This window comes from Bufo gargarizans, chromosome 5 (assembly GCF_014858855.1).
Source record: "Bufo gargarizans isolate SCDJY-AF-19 chromosome 5, ASM1485885v1, whole genome shotgun sequence".
Lineage (NCBI taxonomy): Eukaryota > Metazoa > Chordata > Amphibia > Anura > Bufonidae > Bufo > Bufo gargarizans.
In genome coordinates this window covers 481,226,700-481,246,926 of record NC_058084.1, presented here as the reverse complement: position 1 = coordinate 481,246,926, position 20,227 = coordinate 481,226,700, and the positions used below count along the sequence as shown (strand labels likewise).

At 46.2% G+C, this 20,227-nt stretch overlaps 1 protein-coding gene across 2 annotated transcripts in view; it reads left to right on the top strand.

Moving 5' to 3' along the window:
- The window catches only part of LOC122939172 (gastrula zinc finger protein XlCGF26.1-like), a 1,061,774-nt gene that overhangs the window by 889,023 nt on the left and 152,524 nt on the right, over positions 1 to 20,227 (top strand). The window contains exon 3 of one of the 2 annotated variants that reach the window (XM_044295176.1): positions 726 to 830. The exons of the other annotated variant lie outside the window; for it this stretch is intronic. Coding sequence (XP_044151111.1) covers positions 726 to 830 — 105 coding nt within the window. The remainder of the gene's footprint in view (positions 1 to 725; positions 831 to 20,227) is intronic. 2 annotated transcript variants of the gene reach the window in all.

The window sequence follows — 20,227 nt, the reverse complement described above, 5'->3', positions numbered from 1 at the left end:
GATGATGTCACATTACATCGTTATCTATGGTAATTACAGGGGATGTGACTGGAGAGGTCAGAGGTTCTGATGATGTCACATTACACCATTATCTATGGTAATTACAGGGGATGTGACTGGAGAGGTGAGAGGTTCTGATGATGTCACATTACATCGTTATCTATGGTAATTACAGAGGATGTGACTGGAGAGGTGAGAGGTTCTGATGATGTCACATTACACCATTATCTATGGTAATTACAGGGGATGTGACTGGAGAGGTGAGAGGTTCTGATGATGTCACATTACACCATTATCTATGGTAATTACAGGGGATGTGACTGGAGAGGTGAGAGGTTCTGATGATGTCACATTACATCATTATCTATGGTAATTACAGGGGATGTGACTGGAGAGGTGACAGGTTCTGATGATGTCACATTACACCGTTATCTATGGTAATTACAGGGGATGTGACCGGAGAGGTGAGAGGTTCTGATGATGTCACATTACACCATTATCTATGGTAATTACAGGGGATGTGACTGGAGAGGTGAGAGGTTCTGATGATGTCACATTACATCATTATCTATGGTAATTACAGGGGATGTGACTGGAGAGGTGAGAGGTTCTGATGATGTCACATTACACCATTATCTATGGTAATTACAGGTGGACATGGCTGTAGAAGTGATGGACTCTGGAATGTACATGGTGACATTTATTATTGTGTCTTCAATGAACAGGATTACTCCATGGTGAAGAAGACGTCTAGTAATCTGATACATGAGAAGAACAATGAGAAGATCCTAGAAGTCGTCCACAAGATGATGGAGCTGCTGACTGGAGAGGTGACACCGCCGGGAATGCTGGGACATTATACAGTCACAGCACTGGAGGGGTCTGGGTGATGACGGTGTCATTGTGTTGTCAGGTTCCTATAAGATGTCAGGATGTCGCTGTCTATTTCTCCATGGAGGAGAGGGAGTATTTAGAAGGACACAAGGGTCTACACAAGGATGTCAAGATGGAGGAGGACCAGCCCCTCGCATCTCCAGGTAATGGACAGGACTAAATACTAATGTCCTGGAATTCTCTGTCTGTAAAGTCTGAGTCCAGTCTCTGTGTCTCCTGCAGAGAGATCTAGTCAGAGGACAACACCAGAGAGATGTCCACGTCCTCTCCTTCCACAGGATGGTCAGGTAATGGAGATGTCTCCTGCTCTGTAGGAGGACGTCTTGTTTTATCCAGTACTATTCTAGATTCATACTGGTTTATACTGGTGTAATGAGCTGGAGATGGCGGGATTACAGCTGACCACAGACGCTCCATGTTCTCTGCTTTTTCCTACAAGTCTCTGGCTATGGAGACCACTGGTGGAAATACGGAACAAATAGGTTTATGTCTCCGAGAGGAACGAGTCCGGACGCGTCTGGTAGAAGCTGATCTCCTCCACGGAAACCACCTGCAGCATGTCCGGCCGTGCTGAGGATGCATGTGTACATGATTATTGGCTGTGAGCCGCCATCTAATATCTAGGTCCAGCCTCTGGGGGACCTGCAGCCATTAGGCTCAGACGACGACTGTTGTCGGGTCATTTGTGGTTCTCATGATAATTAAAGGGGGGGGGGGGGGCTTAGGAAGAGCTGGCTGCAGTGCACTCCTGAGAGATGCAGGTGCTTGATGGTCACATAGGATGAGCTGCTGCCCACCCACAGAGAATGAAGAGACCAGAGCTGCAGAGGACGGAGTAAAGAAGCTAAAAAGTATGAATATTATACTGGAGAGCAGCGGTTTTTGCATTTCTGTACTTCAAGTGTTGTATGCACTACTCCAGGTAATTTTTTTCCAGGACGTTCTCCATGACAGCACCATATGTAGGTTGTCCTTATGGTCTTCTGTAGAGAATAGAACACTGAGAAGTCAATAGGCCGCTCCAGCCTCCAGTGCTCTTCCTGTCTCTACAGAGGACAGGTGCAGAGAGGATTCCTGAGTGGAATTTTCCTGTTCTATCAAATTGTAGGATCTTTGCTAGGGTTGTATGGGGGTTTCCTCTCCTTCCAGCCCATGTCTAGACTGGCAAGTACCTTCCATGGTAAGGGGTCCCCTAGCCCATCCCAGACCCTTTCTAGACCTTCTCAAATCAGCTGTATGGGATGGTCATGTCCTGCTGAAGGGATCCTTCCCATCAGGTTTGATGTCGGGGATGCTGCTTCTCTATTTGAGCTCTGGCTTTGTCATCAGAAGATCTTGACAGGCAGCGTAGAGCATCTGAAGGCTTGAGTCCCCAGGTTCAAGACTCGTATTTGTCCAAGAGTCTCTCCTGGTGGAAAAAGGGAGGAGCTTTATGAGAACATGAGTGGTAAGAGCCCATCTGTATATACATTCATTGACCAAAAATCCTGCACCAAGAAGGAGGTGTTGGGATGAAACTTTCCCAGTGTGACTGTAATTATGATAAATGTAAGGGATCCCAATATTACAGAAACTGAGACATTTATTAGTGAAAATTGTCCAATTCCAAGGAGGTTTTAGGACCCTGTTAGGCTGCCTCTAGCCCGGGTACAAGATGAGATACGGCCTCTAGCCCGGGTACAAGATGAGATACGGCCTCTAGCCCGGGTACAAGATGAGATACGGCCTCTAGCCCGGGTACAAGATGGATGAGATACGGTTGGGCAAGGAGACATACAAGTTTGGTATGGTATCCTAGGGTACATTTGCCCACAGATGTTACAGATGACCCTGTAGATCCTGCACACTCATAGGTTGCTGAAGCTCGCATTTTAGCTGTTCCCATAAATGCTTTATAGGTAATAAAATAGGACGACACATTCCTGGAGAAGCCTCGCTGTGCGCAGGAGAGCATATCCAGCTGAAAAGTGCTGAGAAGAATACTTGTGGTCGACAGGATGTCCTGCACATATCGCTGAGCTGTTAGTGCCCCTCGTACCACTACTAGGGGTCACGACTGTCGTATGCGATGGCTCCCACGATCATCACACCAGCAGTTAGGGCAGTATGTCGCTCCATAGCAAAGGATTGAAGCGCTCACCAGGAGACCTCCATACTGGAACCCAAAGAGGGCCTAGAATTGTCACTAAAGACGATACGGTTCCAGTCTGTAGTAGTCCAGGTTTCCCAATCAGGACATCCCTGCAAACGAAGATTACAGTAGTTGACTGTCAATGGCAGGACCAATAATGGGCGCCATGATGTCAGATTTCCTTCTGCTGAATGTCTGGAAAAGGTCGGGGCAGAGACGGGGGTGTAATTAAGGGGCCACCTGTGTCTAGGAGGTGGACAACAAAACTTTGGGATCTGCTCATTCTTGTCAGTAGATCACACGATCCTCTCTACTGGTAGTCTGTCTGGGCTGTCCGGAGCTTGTTAACGCTACCTGCGCTAACATAACCACTGCTCCCAACATTTCCTAAAAGTCAGAACAGCCTAGATCAGTGGTGGCGAACCTATGGCACGGGTGCCAGAGGCGGCACTCAGAGCCCTCTGCCCAATGACTTTTCAAAAACCTGGTAGTAGAGATCCTGGCCTTCCTCAGAGAAAGAAATATCATAGTTTGGACAGTTTTCTCTTGATGGCAGAATCCAGATTTTCTCTCCAGACACCAGGAAGATTTTTCTTGACAAACACTCATTTCTGCCGATTCTCAAATATGAGATGATACAGGGGAAAATATCAGTCTTCTGGAGAAAGAGCCACTGCTTATTAAAGGGGAGGCTATGAACATCTTGGGGCTAATGACCTTCTGCATCTCCACAGTTCTTTGGAGCCAGGTTCACATCCGTTCTCTCCAGAAATTGATTCTTATGGCCTCAACCAAACAATTCTTCTTCCCAGAGTGAGAAGACGGGCTTTACTTTCCCAGAAAACCTGTAATGAGGGATTCTTTGGAATGTAAGTCCCTATGGATACCAGCAAAACGGGATGAGGTGCTCAGGAATAGAATATGGGCCTAGCATGCTCATTTCCTCCTTTCCCTTTTATCCCGGCTGTCCTCAAGAATATATGGTTAAAAGCAACCAGTAATACGATAAAAATCACAGCAGTGAGAGATTTTCTTTGATTGAGATGTATTTTGTGCAGATTACAAGCGACCTTCATGAGTTAACGCGTTTTCGGTTAAGTTAGCCTTCATCAGACACTATGGGACAGAAAGCAATAGTGTCATATATATGTACATATATAAGGTAGCAAACCATGGACGACGACAAACATAACAAGACATAAGACATAAAACAAAATAAATGGCAGGCAGATAATCAATGAGACATCATCCAATAGATAAAAATGCAGAGTTACAATTCCGTAGCTACACAGTATTGCACTAGATCAGATCTACATGACGATGTGATGGTCCCTGAAACGTAAAATTAAGGAAAAGACATACAGTATATAGATAGATAGATAGATTCCTCTAAATCCGGTATGATATCCATTCCATCCTAATAAATCACAGACTAATATCTTGAGGTATGGTGATGATAGTACTATGATATACATTTAATATATAAAATACAATGCAAATAAAGGAGCCTAATCCCCACTCAGGAGGACCTACCATTGCCGCTGGGAGATAGAAGTAGGAGTCAGAAGACACACTAGTGTAGATAAGGTGCTGTCAGCACCAGTGGTTTGAGTGTGTGCCCATAGCAGTGTAGTACACTGCTTTAAAAAGGTGCCAGGAAGCGCGCCATGTCAGGGGGCGGACCTGAAGGATGGTGCACGTGCGACGTCGTGCGCTCCATTAACCGGAAGTAAATCGGCAAATGGAACGCATCAGGTCATGTGGCTGCGTTCCAACGACCGGAAGTAGTTCGGTCTTTTGGATGCAATCATCTGAAACATCACTGGGGACCTAAAGAAAGGAGCAAAAGGATGGGGAATTGTACAGAATAGTATATTAGAAGGGAAGAGATGATGTAAACCGATCAACATGTGATAAAGATGAATGTTATGGATGAGTGTATATAGCAAAATTAGCCGATATGTAGATTATTTATATAGTACAATGTATATTATAAAAAAAGTGATGTCATTTTAGTGTTGTACTTTCAATGACTGGAAACTGTAGTAGAATGGTGTAAGTGATTTTTACGTGAAATATGTATATGTTGTGGGGGTTTAGCTCTTCTCCGGGGGTCATTCTCACAGGTTACTTCACCAGACACGTATATAATGTCCAAACATTGCATTTATTGTGCAACATCAGCAACAACAAAATGACAAAATAATAAACACTCGCCCGTCCAGGCTCTAACTAAACACAAAGTTTCCTGACTCACCTAGGTCAGAGTTCACACCTTGTGAACTCATGCGGCTTTGTCAGCCAATGTCCCACTTGAGTCTGGCGCCTTAGACCACTCGGCCATCCTGACAAACTCCAGTTAACTGTTTCTTGTGGGGGATTTGGGCTCAGTAGTCTGCCTGACTATGGCCGTGCGACCCTCCCAGGCGTCGCTACGTCCCCCAACTCCAGGCTACCACCCAGCCTCGTGGCCCCTCAGCCTTGCCGGGCTGAGACCACACTCACAGAGCCTCCAGGCCTCTGTCACAGTCTCTGTCCCAAGACAACACTTCCCCCTTGCTGACACCCTGGGAGGTGCTTTATGCCAGCCCTTATTATCTCCAGCTTGCCTCACCTGTGGTGGAATAGGGGTGTGGACCGCACTATCCACCCCTTCCTTTCCTCTAAGCTGCGTGAGACCTGTCACTGTCTCACATACCCCCTCCCTTTGTTCAAGCCCGTGAGGGTGAACACCTGCATAACCAAGGGAGGCTGGTGAGAGGGCATCCACCTGGCCTGGACGTGGGGAACAGCCACCCACCCTGCTCTTTGGCTGCTCCCAATAAGAACCGGCCCAGATTGGCTTTACAGCCACACTAAGTAACCCAGTGTCAGCGAGCACTAGCTGCTGCTGACACAGAAAATTACCGGTTCTTATTTCACCCAGGCCAGGAACCTCGGTGACACGTACCTTCCCCTTGTTCTGCCAGACCCACGCGAGCAGAGCTTGGTTTATCACCCAAACTAGCCTCTTGCCCAATCTAATCTGCCTAACTGCCTCAAGTGCCTATCTCATGGCCAGATACTCTTTTTTTCCTCTTTCCCGGGTGATAATGATGCACTCTTTGATCCCTCTCTCTTTTTTGATCCTCTGGCTCCTGCACATGCGCCTCATGTCTTTTCTTGGACTGCTGCACCTCTTGACTGAACTGTTCCCAGTCATGGTCATGTCCCGACACTTTCTCCTTTGCTTTGCAGGGCTCCTTCAGCAGAGCATGCTTGCACCTACTCGCTTCTTTTACGATGCATCTGGGTCACTTCTTCCTTCTTTCCAGCAGTAGTTACCCCAGCTACGATGGCAGTTTCAGAGACCTCTGCTCCTTTAGTGGCTTTTTCCACTTTGGCAGCGGCTCCCTTTGGTTTAACTTTGGTCTCTGCAGCACCTGGGGACTTCACGTCAACCAACACATCGGCCTTAACTTTTTCAGCCTTTGTCTTCTCAAAGTCTCCAGTCTCTTTGACCACCTTCTCACCCTTCTCGGACATGGCACCATACACTTGCCCTGTTAATTCCTCCCCCTCTTTCTCACCGAGGCAGGAGGCACCAGGGTCTTCAGCAGACTCCTCGTCTTCTGTCATTTTCTCCAAGAGGCTCACCCAGGACACTGTTCTCCTTTTGGGGAGGAGTCAGGAGATACAGCCCATCGTAATAGCCCGGATCCAAAAACTGATCGTTCACCTCCTCGTACTTCTTCGCCAGCAGGCTGCTGGCTATTTGGAAGGCCTTGTAGGCAGAGGGGACGTCTTCCAGGCCTGGGCTACACGCTACCACGGGTCTGTGGTCTTCGGCATCCACATCAGCCCCATCAACTGGTTCAGCAGAAGCATCTTCCATCTTCTCTGCCACAGCCAGCACCACAGTGCCACCATCTCCAGTCCCATTTTTAACAGGATCTGGCTTCATGACGTCTTGCAGAGAACTCTCCTCTTCAGGTTTCTCACCTTCCACCTGCTGCTCGAGAGCACCCTTCGATTTCTCCAACTCATCTTTTAAGCTCATGAGATTTTCCGTCTCTGCTCTGAGTTGCTTGTTCAGCCTCTCCAATTCAGCACGCTCATCAAGCGCTTCTTCCAGGGCTCTAGCCAAGGAGAGGGCCTTGGTCTCCTTTTCCCAAGCATCAGTCTCTGTTTGGTCACATTTTTCACCATATCGAGCCGAGATGTATTTCACTTCAGCTAGGAGCCAGTCAAACTTCTCCTGTTTGCAGCTGTACTGTCGTGTCAGGTCATCTATAACTGCCTGGACATGGGCCTCAGACACTAGGCTGACGTCACCCGACTTAATTCCCATCTCGTCAGATATAACTGTCTGGTTGCTACTAGTAACCACCTTTGTTTCGCAGGACCTTGACATGGTAGCTTCACTCTCTGGCTTGCTATCGGTCACAGCACATACGTCACCTATACCGCTCGTGTCATTATTAATTCTGACCTCTAGGGGCACCGATGAGCTAATCCCCACCTGGGACACTTCCTTAGTAACCAACCAACATTGTGGAGACTGCATTTCCACCTCTGGTACATGCGGTACACCCTCTAACCCCATCATATTTTCCTGTACTTTCAAACACTGAGCTGGAGCTGGGCTTTGCTCCACACTACTTATATGCATGTCTTCAAACCTTTTGATTAAGTCATATAGCACTTCATGAAACATAGCAGATGCAGAAAATAAGTTTCATCATCATTTACATTTTTACCACCAGGGGGCGCTTCTCCCCTGACCACAACCTGCAACGGAAAAGGTATATCACTGTCACCACATATTTCATATGACATATTTTCCTTATGCATTTCCGCACTTTTGTCACCATCACTTTTCACTTGACCAGCACCATTGTTTCCAATGGTCAATATTCTTTCCCCATGCAGGTCAAAGTGCAGCTCTCTTAGATCCTCACTTAAAGGGACAGGTACAGGTTCTGCAGGAGTTTCCTCACTATCTGCAGAAGTGTCTACCTTACCCCATAACAACGACACAATGTCCCAGCCCAACATCGCATCATATATGAACATATTTGTAACATCTGGTCCACAAAACCTAGTTCTTACTGGAGACTCCCCCTCAGTGAGAACCACCTGCACTTGCTCAGGCTCACTAACCATAGAACACTGTGGAGACGGCTTATCTGCACCTAGTACATGTGGAACACCTTCTAGCATTGCCTCACTTTCAATCAACATCCCTGCCACATATACAATTAAGCCAGCAGGGTTACCTCTTTTCCTGATCACAGCCTGCAAGGGAAAAAGGGTGTTATCATTATCACTTAATTTGCATAACTTCACATTTTCATTAGGCAATGCAGATAACTTGGCACCATTGGTTCTAGGTGTCACTTTAGTCCCTTCTGTCACCATAGTCTCACACTCAGGGAGAACCACCGGACAGTTCATGCTAACTCCATGAAAGTCCCGCACATAGTTCTCAGCCACCTGGCTGGCAGGTACCAGGATCACCTGGCTCTCTGCATCCAACAACGCCTGGACTGGACTGCCCTTCTCCACAAGGTCACACATTTGTGTAGCAGTCTCTAGTCCTGGTGTTTTTACACCCACTGGCTCGGCAGATAGCAACTGCTGCCAGCTCATACCACAGCACAGGGCTTCTGAGGTGTTAGGGCACTGGTCAGCAACATGCCCAACCTCCAGATCCCTGCTGCCTGTCACTTTAATTGCTGCATAAGAAACAACTGGAACGCTCTTACCCACAGCAGTCACGGGTTTGGCGCTCCCAACTGCAGTACGCACGTCTCCACAGCAGTCATCTTCCTTATCCAGGATGTTGGGAACCTCCAACCCTTGGTTCCTGGTCACCTGAACACACACAGGCTCCTCAGTGCAGTCGTTGCCATCGGAAACACCTTGACTCCAGTCTCCTTCCGGACAGTCACTCCAGCCACACACTTTAGGACTCTGTACCCACTGCCAGGGAATACCGGAACGCCTGAGAGTCGCACCGCTCTCCATCTCACTTTCTTCCCGTCGGTTGCCCTTGGCAACGGCATACTTATTTTTTTCCCGCACTCCATTCTCCAGCAAGTTCAGAGCAGCCTCTCCAAGTGCAGCACTTGGCTTCCTCAACAAGGCATTTGTTTCCTGCACCAGCTGCTTCATTACTTTCTCAGTGGCCTCGGTTTTCCGCCAAAACGGTCCACTTCCCCCAGAGGACATCACCTCCGTTATGCGAACTTTCCGCCACACCGGACCATCTTTCATCCAGGTCGCCATAAAAAAAAAACTTCCACAGGTCAATCTCTCTCACTGGCTTCTGGCCCTTTAAATCCTGCAAACTTTGCACCACAGAAAAAAAAAAAATGTCCAGATTAACACCAGCAGTTTTCCAGCAGCCGCTGCTCCTGCAAACTAGCAGGCTTCCAGCACTTTTAATTATCAGCAAGGACACCTGCCCGCATCCTCCACCAATTGTGGGGGTTTAGCTCTTCTCCGGGGGTCATTCTCACAGGTTACTTCACCAGACACGTATATAATGTCCAAACATTGCATTTATTGTGCAACATCAGCAACAACAAAATGACAAAATAATAAACACTCGCCCGTCCAGGCTCTAACTAAACACAAAGTTTCCTGACTCGCCTAGGTCAGAGTTCACACCTTGTGAACTCATGCGGCTTTGACAGCCAATGTCCCACTTGAGTCTGGCGCCTTAGACCACTCGGCCATCCTGACAAACTCCAGTTAACTGTTTCTTGTGGGGGATTTGGGCTCAGTAGTCTGCCTGACTATGGCCGTGCGACCCTCCCAGGCGTCGCTACGTCCCCCAACTCCAGGCTACCACCCAGCCTCGTGGCCCCTCAGCCTTGCCGGGCTGAGACCACACTCACAGAGCCTCCAGGCCTCTGTCACAGTCTCTGTCCCAAGACAACACTTCCCCCTTGCTGACACCCTGGGAGGTGCTTTATGCCAGCCCTTATTATCTCCAGCTTGCCTCACCTGTGGTGGAATAGGGGTGTGGACCGCACTATCCACCCCTTCCTTTCCTCTAAGCTGCGTGAGACCTGTCACTGTCTCACAATGTGAACAAGACTGGTATACGGTATGTATCCATGTGATGCTGTGTGAGTGTAGACTATAAAAGTAGAAAATATAGATCGATACAAGAGACGGCACGTGGTCCAAGAGGTGGGGATCAGGAGGCCTGTCAGAAGAAAAGAGAGATATGAGTTAATATGATGATTGGACACACACGTATGACCGCATTACAATAAACATTGGATCTCATATTCTTTATTCATTCCTTTCGGATGGAGCGTGTGCAGTGTGTGAATCCAATAAGCCTCTCTGAATTTGAGGTTTCTGATTCTATTACCCCCTCTACGAGGTGGAGGTACCTGTTCAATTATTATCAATTGAGATATAGAATGTTTGTACTTATCAAAGTGCGCCGGGACTGGTAGCGGTAGATTTTTCCTCCGTATCGTTGATTTGTGCTGACATCCTATCCCTCGCTTTTTGTGTAGTTTTTCTTACATGCGCTATTCCACAGGGGCATTTTATAAGGTATATGACAAAATCAGTGTCGCAGGTAAAGAAGCCGTTAATGTTGAACGCTTTGCCAGTTTGGGGATGTGTGAATTGGGAGCCTTTTTGTATGTTGGAGCACTGGGAACACGTAAGGCATGGGAAAGTACCTTTCCTCTGGGTCTGTAAGAAAACCTGCCTGGGTAAGCGTGTCTTGGAGCCCAGGTCTGCCCTCACCAGGTTATCTCGTAGATTCCGTGGACGACGGTTACATGAAAGTACTGGATTGTGAAATTCCTCTATTTTTGGATAAGCCTTTTTGAGAATTGGCCAATGGTTGTGGATGAGGTGTAAGATTTTGTTGGCGCTAGGATGAAAGGTGTGGACGAATGGGATTCTTTCATTGTTGTCTCTTGGACTCCTATTTCTGGTGTTAGTCTTAAGGGTATGTTCTGGATAACCCCTGGCCTTAAACTCTGTTTCATCTCGTTCTCCCTCTCTTTGAGTATGAGGGGATCATCCACTATGGTCTGTAGTCTTTTCATTTGTGAATATGGTAGAGATTTTTTTGGTCATGGGTGGATGGAAACTTGTAAAGTGTAGTAAACTGTTACGGTCGGTCGGTTTACGGTAGAGGTCAGTTTTGAGTTTGACCTGAGGATTTATAGTGACGATTTTGTCCAGGTAGGCTATTGATGAGTTACTATAGTGGATAGTGAACTGGAGCTCAGGCCAAATGGAGTTTAGATGGTTGTGGAATGTGAGGAGTGATTCCTCTGTTCCGGTCCAGACGCAGAAAATATCGTCTATATATCTTCTCCACAGCCTGCAGTGGGATACAAAGAGATCTAACGGGTATATGTGGGTGGTCTTGAAATGTGCCATAAAGCAATTGGCGTATGGGGGGGCCACGTTTGACCCCATAGCGGTACCCTGTACCTGTAGATAGAATGTATCCTGGAACACTAACTTGAGAAGATCTAGACATAATGAGATAATGTCCTCATGTAAATTGGTATTGGCCAACATAGTGGTTACTGCATCAATACCTTTTTCGTGTTTAATAGAGGTGTACAAACTCGTGACATCCCAGGTAACAAGAAGTGTGTCAGATGGTAATGGGTCCAGTTGTCTAATTAGTTTAAGGAACGATGTGGTGTCTAGGAGGAAGGATCTGGTACATTTTACATGAGGGGTAAGGACTTTTTCAAGAAAAATGGACAGAGGAGATAAAATGGATTCTGTGGATGCAACTATCGGTCGGCCGGGAGGATTATGGAAATTTTTATGGATCTTAGGTAGCACATAGAAAACTGGTATGATTGGGTAAGTTTTGGTTAAAAATTGACAGTTGAGGTATCAATGGTGCCCTTAGAATGATGATGTCTAAGGATATTGTTGATTAGGGTGGCTACAGATGTCGTGGGGTTGTGGTCTAATTTTTTATAGACTGTAGTGTCATTTAGTTGACGGTGTATTTCTGCGACATACTGGATTTTGTCCATTATTACTAGCGCTCCCCCCTTATCTGCTGGTTTCAAGATTAACTTTTTTCCCCCGTTTTAGTGCTTCTAGGGCTACTCTTTCTGTGTTAGTCAGATTTGTTTTTATATTTGTATTGGCCCTCTCTGACCCCTTTAATGAAAGTATCAGTGTCTCTTTGCACTAGTTTGCTGAAAGTTTCTGCGGCTGGCTGGTTCCGTGGGGGCATATATGTGCTTTTGGTACGTAGGCCTAGATCCCTGGCTGATATAAGCGATCCTTCCTTTTCAGGAGTGAGTTGTACCTCTCTTTTATCATCTCCAAAATGTGCCCGAAGGCGAATATTTCTGAAAAAGCGCAATAAGTCAAGTTCCAACTCAGAACTGTTTAGACAGTATGAGGGACAAAAGGATAGTCCTTTTTGTAATAAAGTCAGTTCAGATGGACTAAGGGAAGTCGAGGAGATGTTAATCACCAGCAACTCTGATGACGGTAGCATGTGTGTGGTATGTGAATTAACTGAACTATACGGTACCTGGGATATGGTAGTGACGGCTGACATTTGCTGTTGCGATGTCCCAGATCTAGGTGCTCTTCGGGTGTTCTTGGGTCTGCGTTGTTCATCAGGATGGCGAGAATCCAAGCTAGAGGCTGATCTCTGGGAGTCCATGGAGGAAGCTCTTCCACTTTTTCTCGGACGAAATCCGGTAGAGTCCGGCCAGTGATAGATTCTGTTGTTCCTATAGTCTTCTGTATCTCTCAGGAATTTATTTTTCTTGGAGAACTCGATTTCCTTCCGTCTTTCCAGGAGGATAGTGGAGATCTTTTCTTGAAGAGTGCTGGATTCATCCTTAGATAGGAGATCAAGTAGCTGGGATTCTATGGCCCGGATCTTGGTTTTTAGTTCCGTCATAGCTGAATGGATATACATCAGGGTCAGCGTCATGATGTCTATTGAACACTTATTGAGGATCTGTTCGAATTTGGTGCAATATTCTGGATTGTCCTTAAAGAACGTAGGACGTGTCCTTATACGTAATAGCAACTAGTGTCATTCAAATTACTTAATTCTGTCCAAAGCACAGCTGGTTCCTGATCCTGAAGTATTTATTTCTGGAAGACCCAGAACCTCATTTATCTCAGATTAAATATTGTTCTTCTCCAGGGCCCTCTTCTGTATCGAAAGGTCTAGATGCAGAAATTCTGAAAGCTTGAATCCTGAGAGGGAAATCCTGAAAATTCTGGAATTATCAAACAGAGTAATATCTACCTTTACAGCAGAGTCCCAAGGAAGTTACCTCACCAGTTTACAGGGAGGTTTGAAAGAGATTTTGCTCCTACTGCGAATCTGAATGTTCGGTCTCTTTTCAGGCTACTTTTACATTAGCGGCAGGCTGTTCAGGTGGGTGAACAGCCTGTTGGATAGTCAGGACTTGGATTAGGGTTGCTCTCGGAGGTGTCCTGCTCTTTCCCTAGTTTCCAGGCTTTATTCCCTCACCCCCTGTCCCTCCTACCGGTATGCTCTGTGTGGTGTGTCCCCCCTCCACACACACACCGAAGTGTGACAGGATATGATAATGGCATTAGACCCAGGAGCCTAAAGGTACAGATCTCAGCCCTGGGTTGTTTTCTGGACCTTCCCCTTGCAGACTATAGATGGATCAAAATGTTCATTAAGGCTACATACTTGAACAGACCAGCCCTAAAACAGTCCATTCCTCTTTGGGACCTAACTTCATTGGTCTCTGTGATACTCTTGAGGAGTTTGGTTTGAGATTCTTGTCCCTTAAAACTGTTTTCCCAGATGCCATTACCTTGGCCCGTAGGGTAGGAAAATTACAGCCCCTTTGCATCAGTGAGTCTTACCTCAAACATTTCAATAAGATCATCCTAAAAGTTTATCCGACCTTTCTCCCTAAAATTGCTTCAGCTTTTCACCTTAACCAAGAGATGTTTTTTCCATCTTTTCAATGCATCCCCTCACAATGGTGATTCCACATCTTAGATGTCAAAAGATCAATAGGAAATATTTTGATGCCCTTGAGATCCGGGAGATAAGATCCAAATTTGTTCATACAGTTCTCAGGAAGGAACAAGGGGAAGAAGGTCTCGGAGACCACCTTAGCGAGGTGGCTGAAGACTGCAATCCAATAATTCTGTAATTCGCAAAGAGTTCCTGGTCCAGATGGAATTAAAGCCAATCACACCAGGGCCTTTTTCGTTACATGGGCAGAAAGAGCAGAGGCATCTACTGATCAGATTTGCAGAGCAGCGCCTCGGGCAAGCTTTATTACAGACTGGACATCTAATACAATAAGGAGTTAGCCCTAGAGAGATTTGACCCAGACTCCCTTCTCCCCCAACCACATGCTTATCTGGTGTCGCTCCATGTGGTGTCATTGGTAATGAGTAAATACATATTTAGTTGCATCCATCCTGGTGTAGTATTTCAGAAAACACTGGAGGGAGATGGTGAGAGGAGCCTTGTAACCTCTCTGTGTCCCTGTCCCTGCAGAAGACTAGAAGGGCAATCTCCATGTGGTGCTGTCATGTCAGACTCCAGAGAAACCAGTCGCTGGTAGAATTCCTACTTCTTAATTTGTGGGATAATCCCTTTTAAAGAGGTTATCCAGCCTAATTATTTAACAGTAGTTCAATAAAAGGAAAGAATATTCCTTTTATTGAACTACTGGCTTTCTGAGGGATTCCAGGCATCCCTGAACAGAAGTATCCATCCCGGGCTGCATAACATCCGTTGTGAGAGGCTTTTTTTGCCAACTTAATACATTAGAGTTGTGCCTAAACTAGCACAACTCCACCAGGTGAGCCTCCATTTTGGAGATACCAATTTATATCTATTTTAAACGTTATTACCCTATGGTGCGCCGTTCTTTTTGTTCTACAGCGGAACGAAGCCTGCTCTAAATACTAATTATTTAACAGACCCCTCCAGAGTGGCTGGATTCATACTTACCTGATCCCTGCTGGTGGGTTCCAGCTCCATCGATACATGGGCACCTCTGGAGATACCGGGTCTCTGAGAATCAACATCCAGTTGACAGGGCAGGGGAGCACCTGCCCCCCAACTATCTCCACCATACTCCCCCCGGTCAACAGGGTGTTGATTTCCACAGACACAGCACCTGCAGAGTCGACAGTGGAGCAATGAAGCCAGAACACAGAGGCAGGGACCAAGTAAGTATGAACTCCACCAGGGGTCCGCCTCTCTGAAGGGGTCTATTACACAAGTTTAAAGTTGGATAACTCTTTCAATGATCTTTTGTAGGCAGCTAAAACATTCCACTAAACTTGTCCGACTGTCCTGTAATTCACAATATTTGTTTCACACATTTTGAATCAGGATGAAGATCTGAACAATAATAATGCTACAGAGACAGATGTGAGGGGCGATGAGGAATACAAGGAGGAGATCCCTACAGAGACAGATGTGAGGGGCGATGAGGAATACAAGGAGGAGATTCCTACAGAGGCAGATGTGAGGGGCGATGAGGAATACAAGGAGGAGATCCCTACAGAGACAGATGTGTGGAGTGAGGATACAAGGAGGAGATCCCTACAGAGACAGATGTGAGGGTGATGAGGAATACAAGGAGACTCCTACAGAGACAGATGTGAGGGGCGATGAGGACTACAAGGAGGAGATCCCTACAGAGGCAGATGTGAGGGGCGATGAGGAATACAAGGAGGAGATCCCTACAGAGACAGATGTGAGGGGTGATGAGGAATACAAGGAGACTCCTACAGAGACAGATGTGAGGGGCGATGAGGACTACAAGGAGGAGATCCCTACAGAGGCAGATGTGAGGGGCGATGAGGAATACAAGGAGGAGATCCCTACAGAGACAGATGTGTGGAGTGATGAGGAATACAAGGAGGAGATCCCTACAGAGACAGATGTGAGGGGTGATGAGGAATACAAGGAGACTCCTACAGAGACAGATGTGAGGGGCGATGAGGACTACAAGGAGGAGATCCCTACAGAGGCAGATGTGAGGGGCGATGAGGAATACAAGGAGGAGATCCCTACAGAGACAGATGTGTGGAGTGATGAGGAATACAAGGAGGAGATTCCTACAGATAAGAGCCCAGGTGAGTAGTGACCACTAAATGAAGCAAATACGAGTCTGTAAATATAATGACCCTGAATTGGACTTCCCCCTATAGCAGGTGCCTTCCCCAGGTCCTAACAGTGTCCTCCAGTACTCAGATACCCCCAGGACTTAGAGTAGTGCCAAACTGTGTAATACAAAGCACATTTCACAGCACTAGCAGGTAAGAAGAAAGTCAGGAGATAGGAACTCATCAGTAGATGACTGGACCAGGATGAGGATGGTAATCGGACAATGGAACAGACGGATGATGGTGGTTATATGGTGAAAGGATGACTGAACAGACAATATGTGGCACTGACTGGAGCTTTCCCTGAAACCTTCTCTAGATCTGTCCTTACATGCTGACCCAAATACCAGACATCACTGACCCTAACTGTCCCTTAAGACATTCCTATGAAAAATCCTAATCTCTAAGGGTCCATTCACACGTCCGTATGAATGTATCTGCAGACCCATTCATTCTTTATGTGGACAGAATGAATGCCGAGAGCACACTATGTGCTCTCCGCAGCTGCATTTCCGAAGCGGGGCCCCGAACTTCCGGTCCGCGGCTGCGGACAAGAAAGGGACATGTTCTATGGGAGTGCAGGCCGGGTGTATTGCGGATGTGTGAATTGCCCCTAAAACAGAGAACAGGAGGACACTAAGACCCAACCCAAACTGAGCAGAGCTGAACTAGAATCAAGGCAGGACAGACTGACACTGGGTTCACACCTGAGCGTTCCGAAAGAAGCGCTCTGTATGCGCGATTGTACCGGCGTTTACAATCGCGCATACAAGACAAGCGAACGCTCATTGTCGCGCGTTCCTGAATGTCTATGTACAGGAACGCGCGACAAAACTCCCCAAAGAAGCTCATGTACTTTTTTGAGCGTAGGGTGTTTTACAGCGCGATCGTACGCGCTGTAAAACGCCCAGGTGTGAACCATTCCCATAGGGAATCATTGGTTTCTCCTTGTTGAGCGTTTTACAGCGCGTAGGAATGCGCTGTAAAACGCTCAGGTGTGAACCAAGCCTGAAACATGAAACATCCCCTCCACCCAACCACACACACAGAGTACAAGAATCAGAGGTAAAGACTAGACCAACCATAAGAACAAAACTACACGGATGAAGAAAACTAGGAGAGATACTAGAAAATAAAAGGATTACTGGACTTGAAAGCACAGAGCTTACACTATAACCAGCAGCCCCTGCAGAAACTAGGAATATTTACAGCGAGGCTAACCAGTCAGGAGCTTCCTCTCCAAACAAGGTGAGCTACAGAAGAGAGGTCGGCCGAGCAAGAGATCAGCTACTGTATAATACATAGAAACTGCCCCAACATACTAGTAGACAGGAGAAGATGACGCAGTAGGAATGTTCCTGCTGATCCTAGCCCATTACACTAAGGTGGTAACGACTCCCTCAGGTCTGCGCTGTGACTCTCCAGGCCTTGCTCAGTAGTATCATGGTGACAGGTCTCTTCCATGAATCTCCTGGACGTGTCCTGGTGTCCCTCTGTGCAACATTTCACAGGACTCATGTCACATACACTCTGGACTGCACTGGATTCTGGTGTCCAAATTACGAATGTGCAAGGTGTCAACAAGTGTTGTCCATACAGGCCCCGGGTACCTTCTGGCTTAATCTGAAAAATTGTAAGAATTGGGCTGCCATACCTCTAATAGGGGGTAGGTTTCCTGGCCCTCCTGACACCTCTGTTGCATACAATGACTTATTGTTATAATGCTAGAGTCAGTTATTCAATTTTTCAGTTGGCTTGCTTCTTCTTTCCTAAGGTTATTTCTGCCTTCAACAACTGGTGTATAGTCTGTTCAGGTTCTCACTTGAGTTGATCAAAATAGATTAAAGTTGATGAACCTGTGTCCTCTCTAAGGCTGGGCTCAGACCTGAGCGTTTTACAGCGCGTTCCTACACGCTGTAAAACGCTCAACAGGCTAGAACCAATGATTCCCTATGGGAATGGTTCTCACCTGAGCGTTTTACACGAGTGTACGATCGCTCTGTAAAACGCTCGGCGCCCCAAGAAGTACATGAGCTTCTTTGGGGCGTCTTGTCGCGCGTTCCCGTACTTAGACTTCAGCGGGAACTCCCGACAATGGGCGTTCGCTTGTCTCTGTATGCGCGATTGCAAACGCCCGTACAATCGCGCATACAGAGCGCTCCATCGCGAACGCTCAGGTCTGAACCCAGCGTTAAGGCAATGTAACTATGAGTTTCTCACACCGGTTTCTTTTGCTATGGTTGATTTCTGAGATATAACCCAAACTGGTCCCACATCACAGCATCAGTATTGGTTATGGACTTGGCCCCTTCTCATTCCTTCTGCTGTAACATTGCCATCAATTGTTGTATGCTGTTCATGGACGGGGGCAGCGTCTCATCCTCCTCCTGACGCCGGGCAAAGAATCTTTTTCGCAGTATTCTGTTTGATCACGGATGCCCAACTTGCGGCCCTCCAACTGTTGCAAAACTACAACTCCCAGCATGCCTGGACAGCCTACAGCTATTAGGGCATGTTGGGAGTTGTAGCCTTGCAACAGCTGGAAGGCCGCAGATTGAGCTTCCCTGTGTTAGATGATTGATTTTCCAGGATGTGAGAAACCTGTGCATATGATTGCCTGACTCTTGCCTGTTGTAACAGCTTTGTTCTTCTTGCCTGACCCTTCTATGTACTTAGGGTCATTCTGCTTTTAGGTGTGGGGTGACATGACACATTTGGACAGCACCCTCTAGCCTCTCTTGTCAGTTATGAATTTTGATAGCTGCCTTCAATAGTTTTCAAAAATAATTTTAAAAATGTTTTGTTCTTGGTAGATGACTGTACTAGGCGCTTGGAGAAGCATATCATATCTACATATTATAATGCAGATGATCCATGTGTCATATCAGATACATATGAAGAGCGTGCCATTATCCCAGATGTACCCTCAGACCTTCACAGCAAAAATCTATCATCTCATCCTTTAAAACAAGTACAATCTTTTAATTCATCACATACTCTTACTCAGAATGAAACTCGCAGAAGATGTTCTGGAAACCAAAGAGCTCGGAGAAAGCCGTATTCATGCTCAGAATGTGGCAAATATTTTAGTTGGAAATCAGGCCTTCTTCAACATCAAATTCATCACACAGGGGAGAAGCTGTATTCATGTTCAGAATGTAGGAAAGTGTTTTACGAATAAAGCATATCTTAAAACCCATCAGCGAATTCACACAGGAGAGAAGCCGTTTTCATGTTCAGAATGTAGGAAAATCTTTTACTGAGAAATCAAATCTTGAGAGACATCAGCGAATTCACACAGGAGAGAAGCCGTTTCCATGTTCAGAATGTGGAAAATGTTTTACTAGAAAATCACATCTTGATAACCATCACAGAATTCACACAGGAGAGAAGCCGTTTTTATGTTCAGAATGTGGAAAATGTTTTACGAATAAAACAGATCTTGAAACCCATCAGCGAATTCATACAGGAGAGAAGCCGTTTTCATGTTCAGAATGTAGGAAATCTTTTACTAGGAAATCTAATCTTGTGAGCCATCAGAGAACTCACACAGGAGAGAAGCCGTTTTTGTGTTCAGAATGTGCGAAATCCTTTACTAGAAAGTCAGCTCTTCTTCTACATCAAAGAAGTCACAAAGCAGAGAAGCCGTATTCATGTTCAGAATGTGGAAAATCTTTTACTCAGAAATCACGTCTTCACAGCCACCAGAAACTTCACACAGGGGACAAGATGTATTCATGTTCAGAATGTAGGAAATCTTTTACTCAGAAATCTAATCTTGAGAGCCATCAGAGAATTCACACAGGAGAGAACACGTTTTCGTGTTCAGAATGTGGCAAATGTTTTACTCGTAAATCATATCTTGCAAGCCATCATAGAATTCACACAGGAGAGAAGCCGTTTTCATGTTCAGAATGTGGTAAAATCTTTTACTCGGAAATTTCAACTTCAGAGCCACCAGAGCATTCACACAGGGGACAAGCCGTATTCATGTTCAGAATGTAGAAAATCTTTTACTGAGAAATCAAGTCTTAAGGTACATCGGCAAATTCACACATT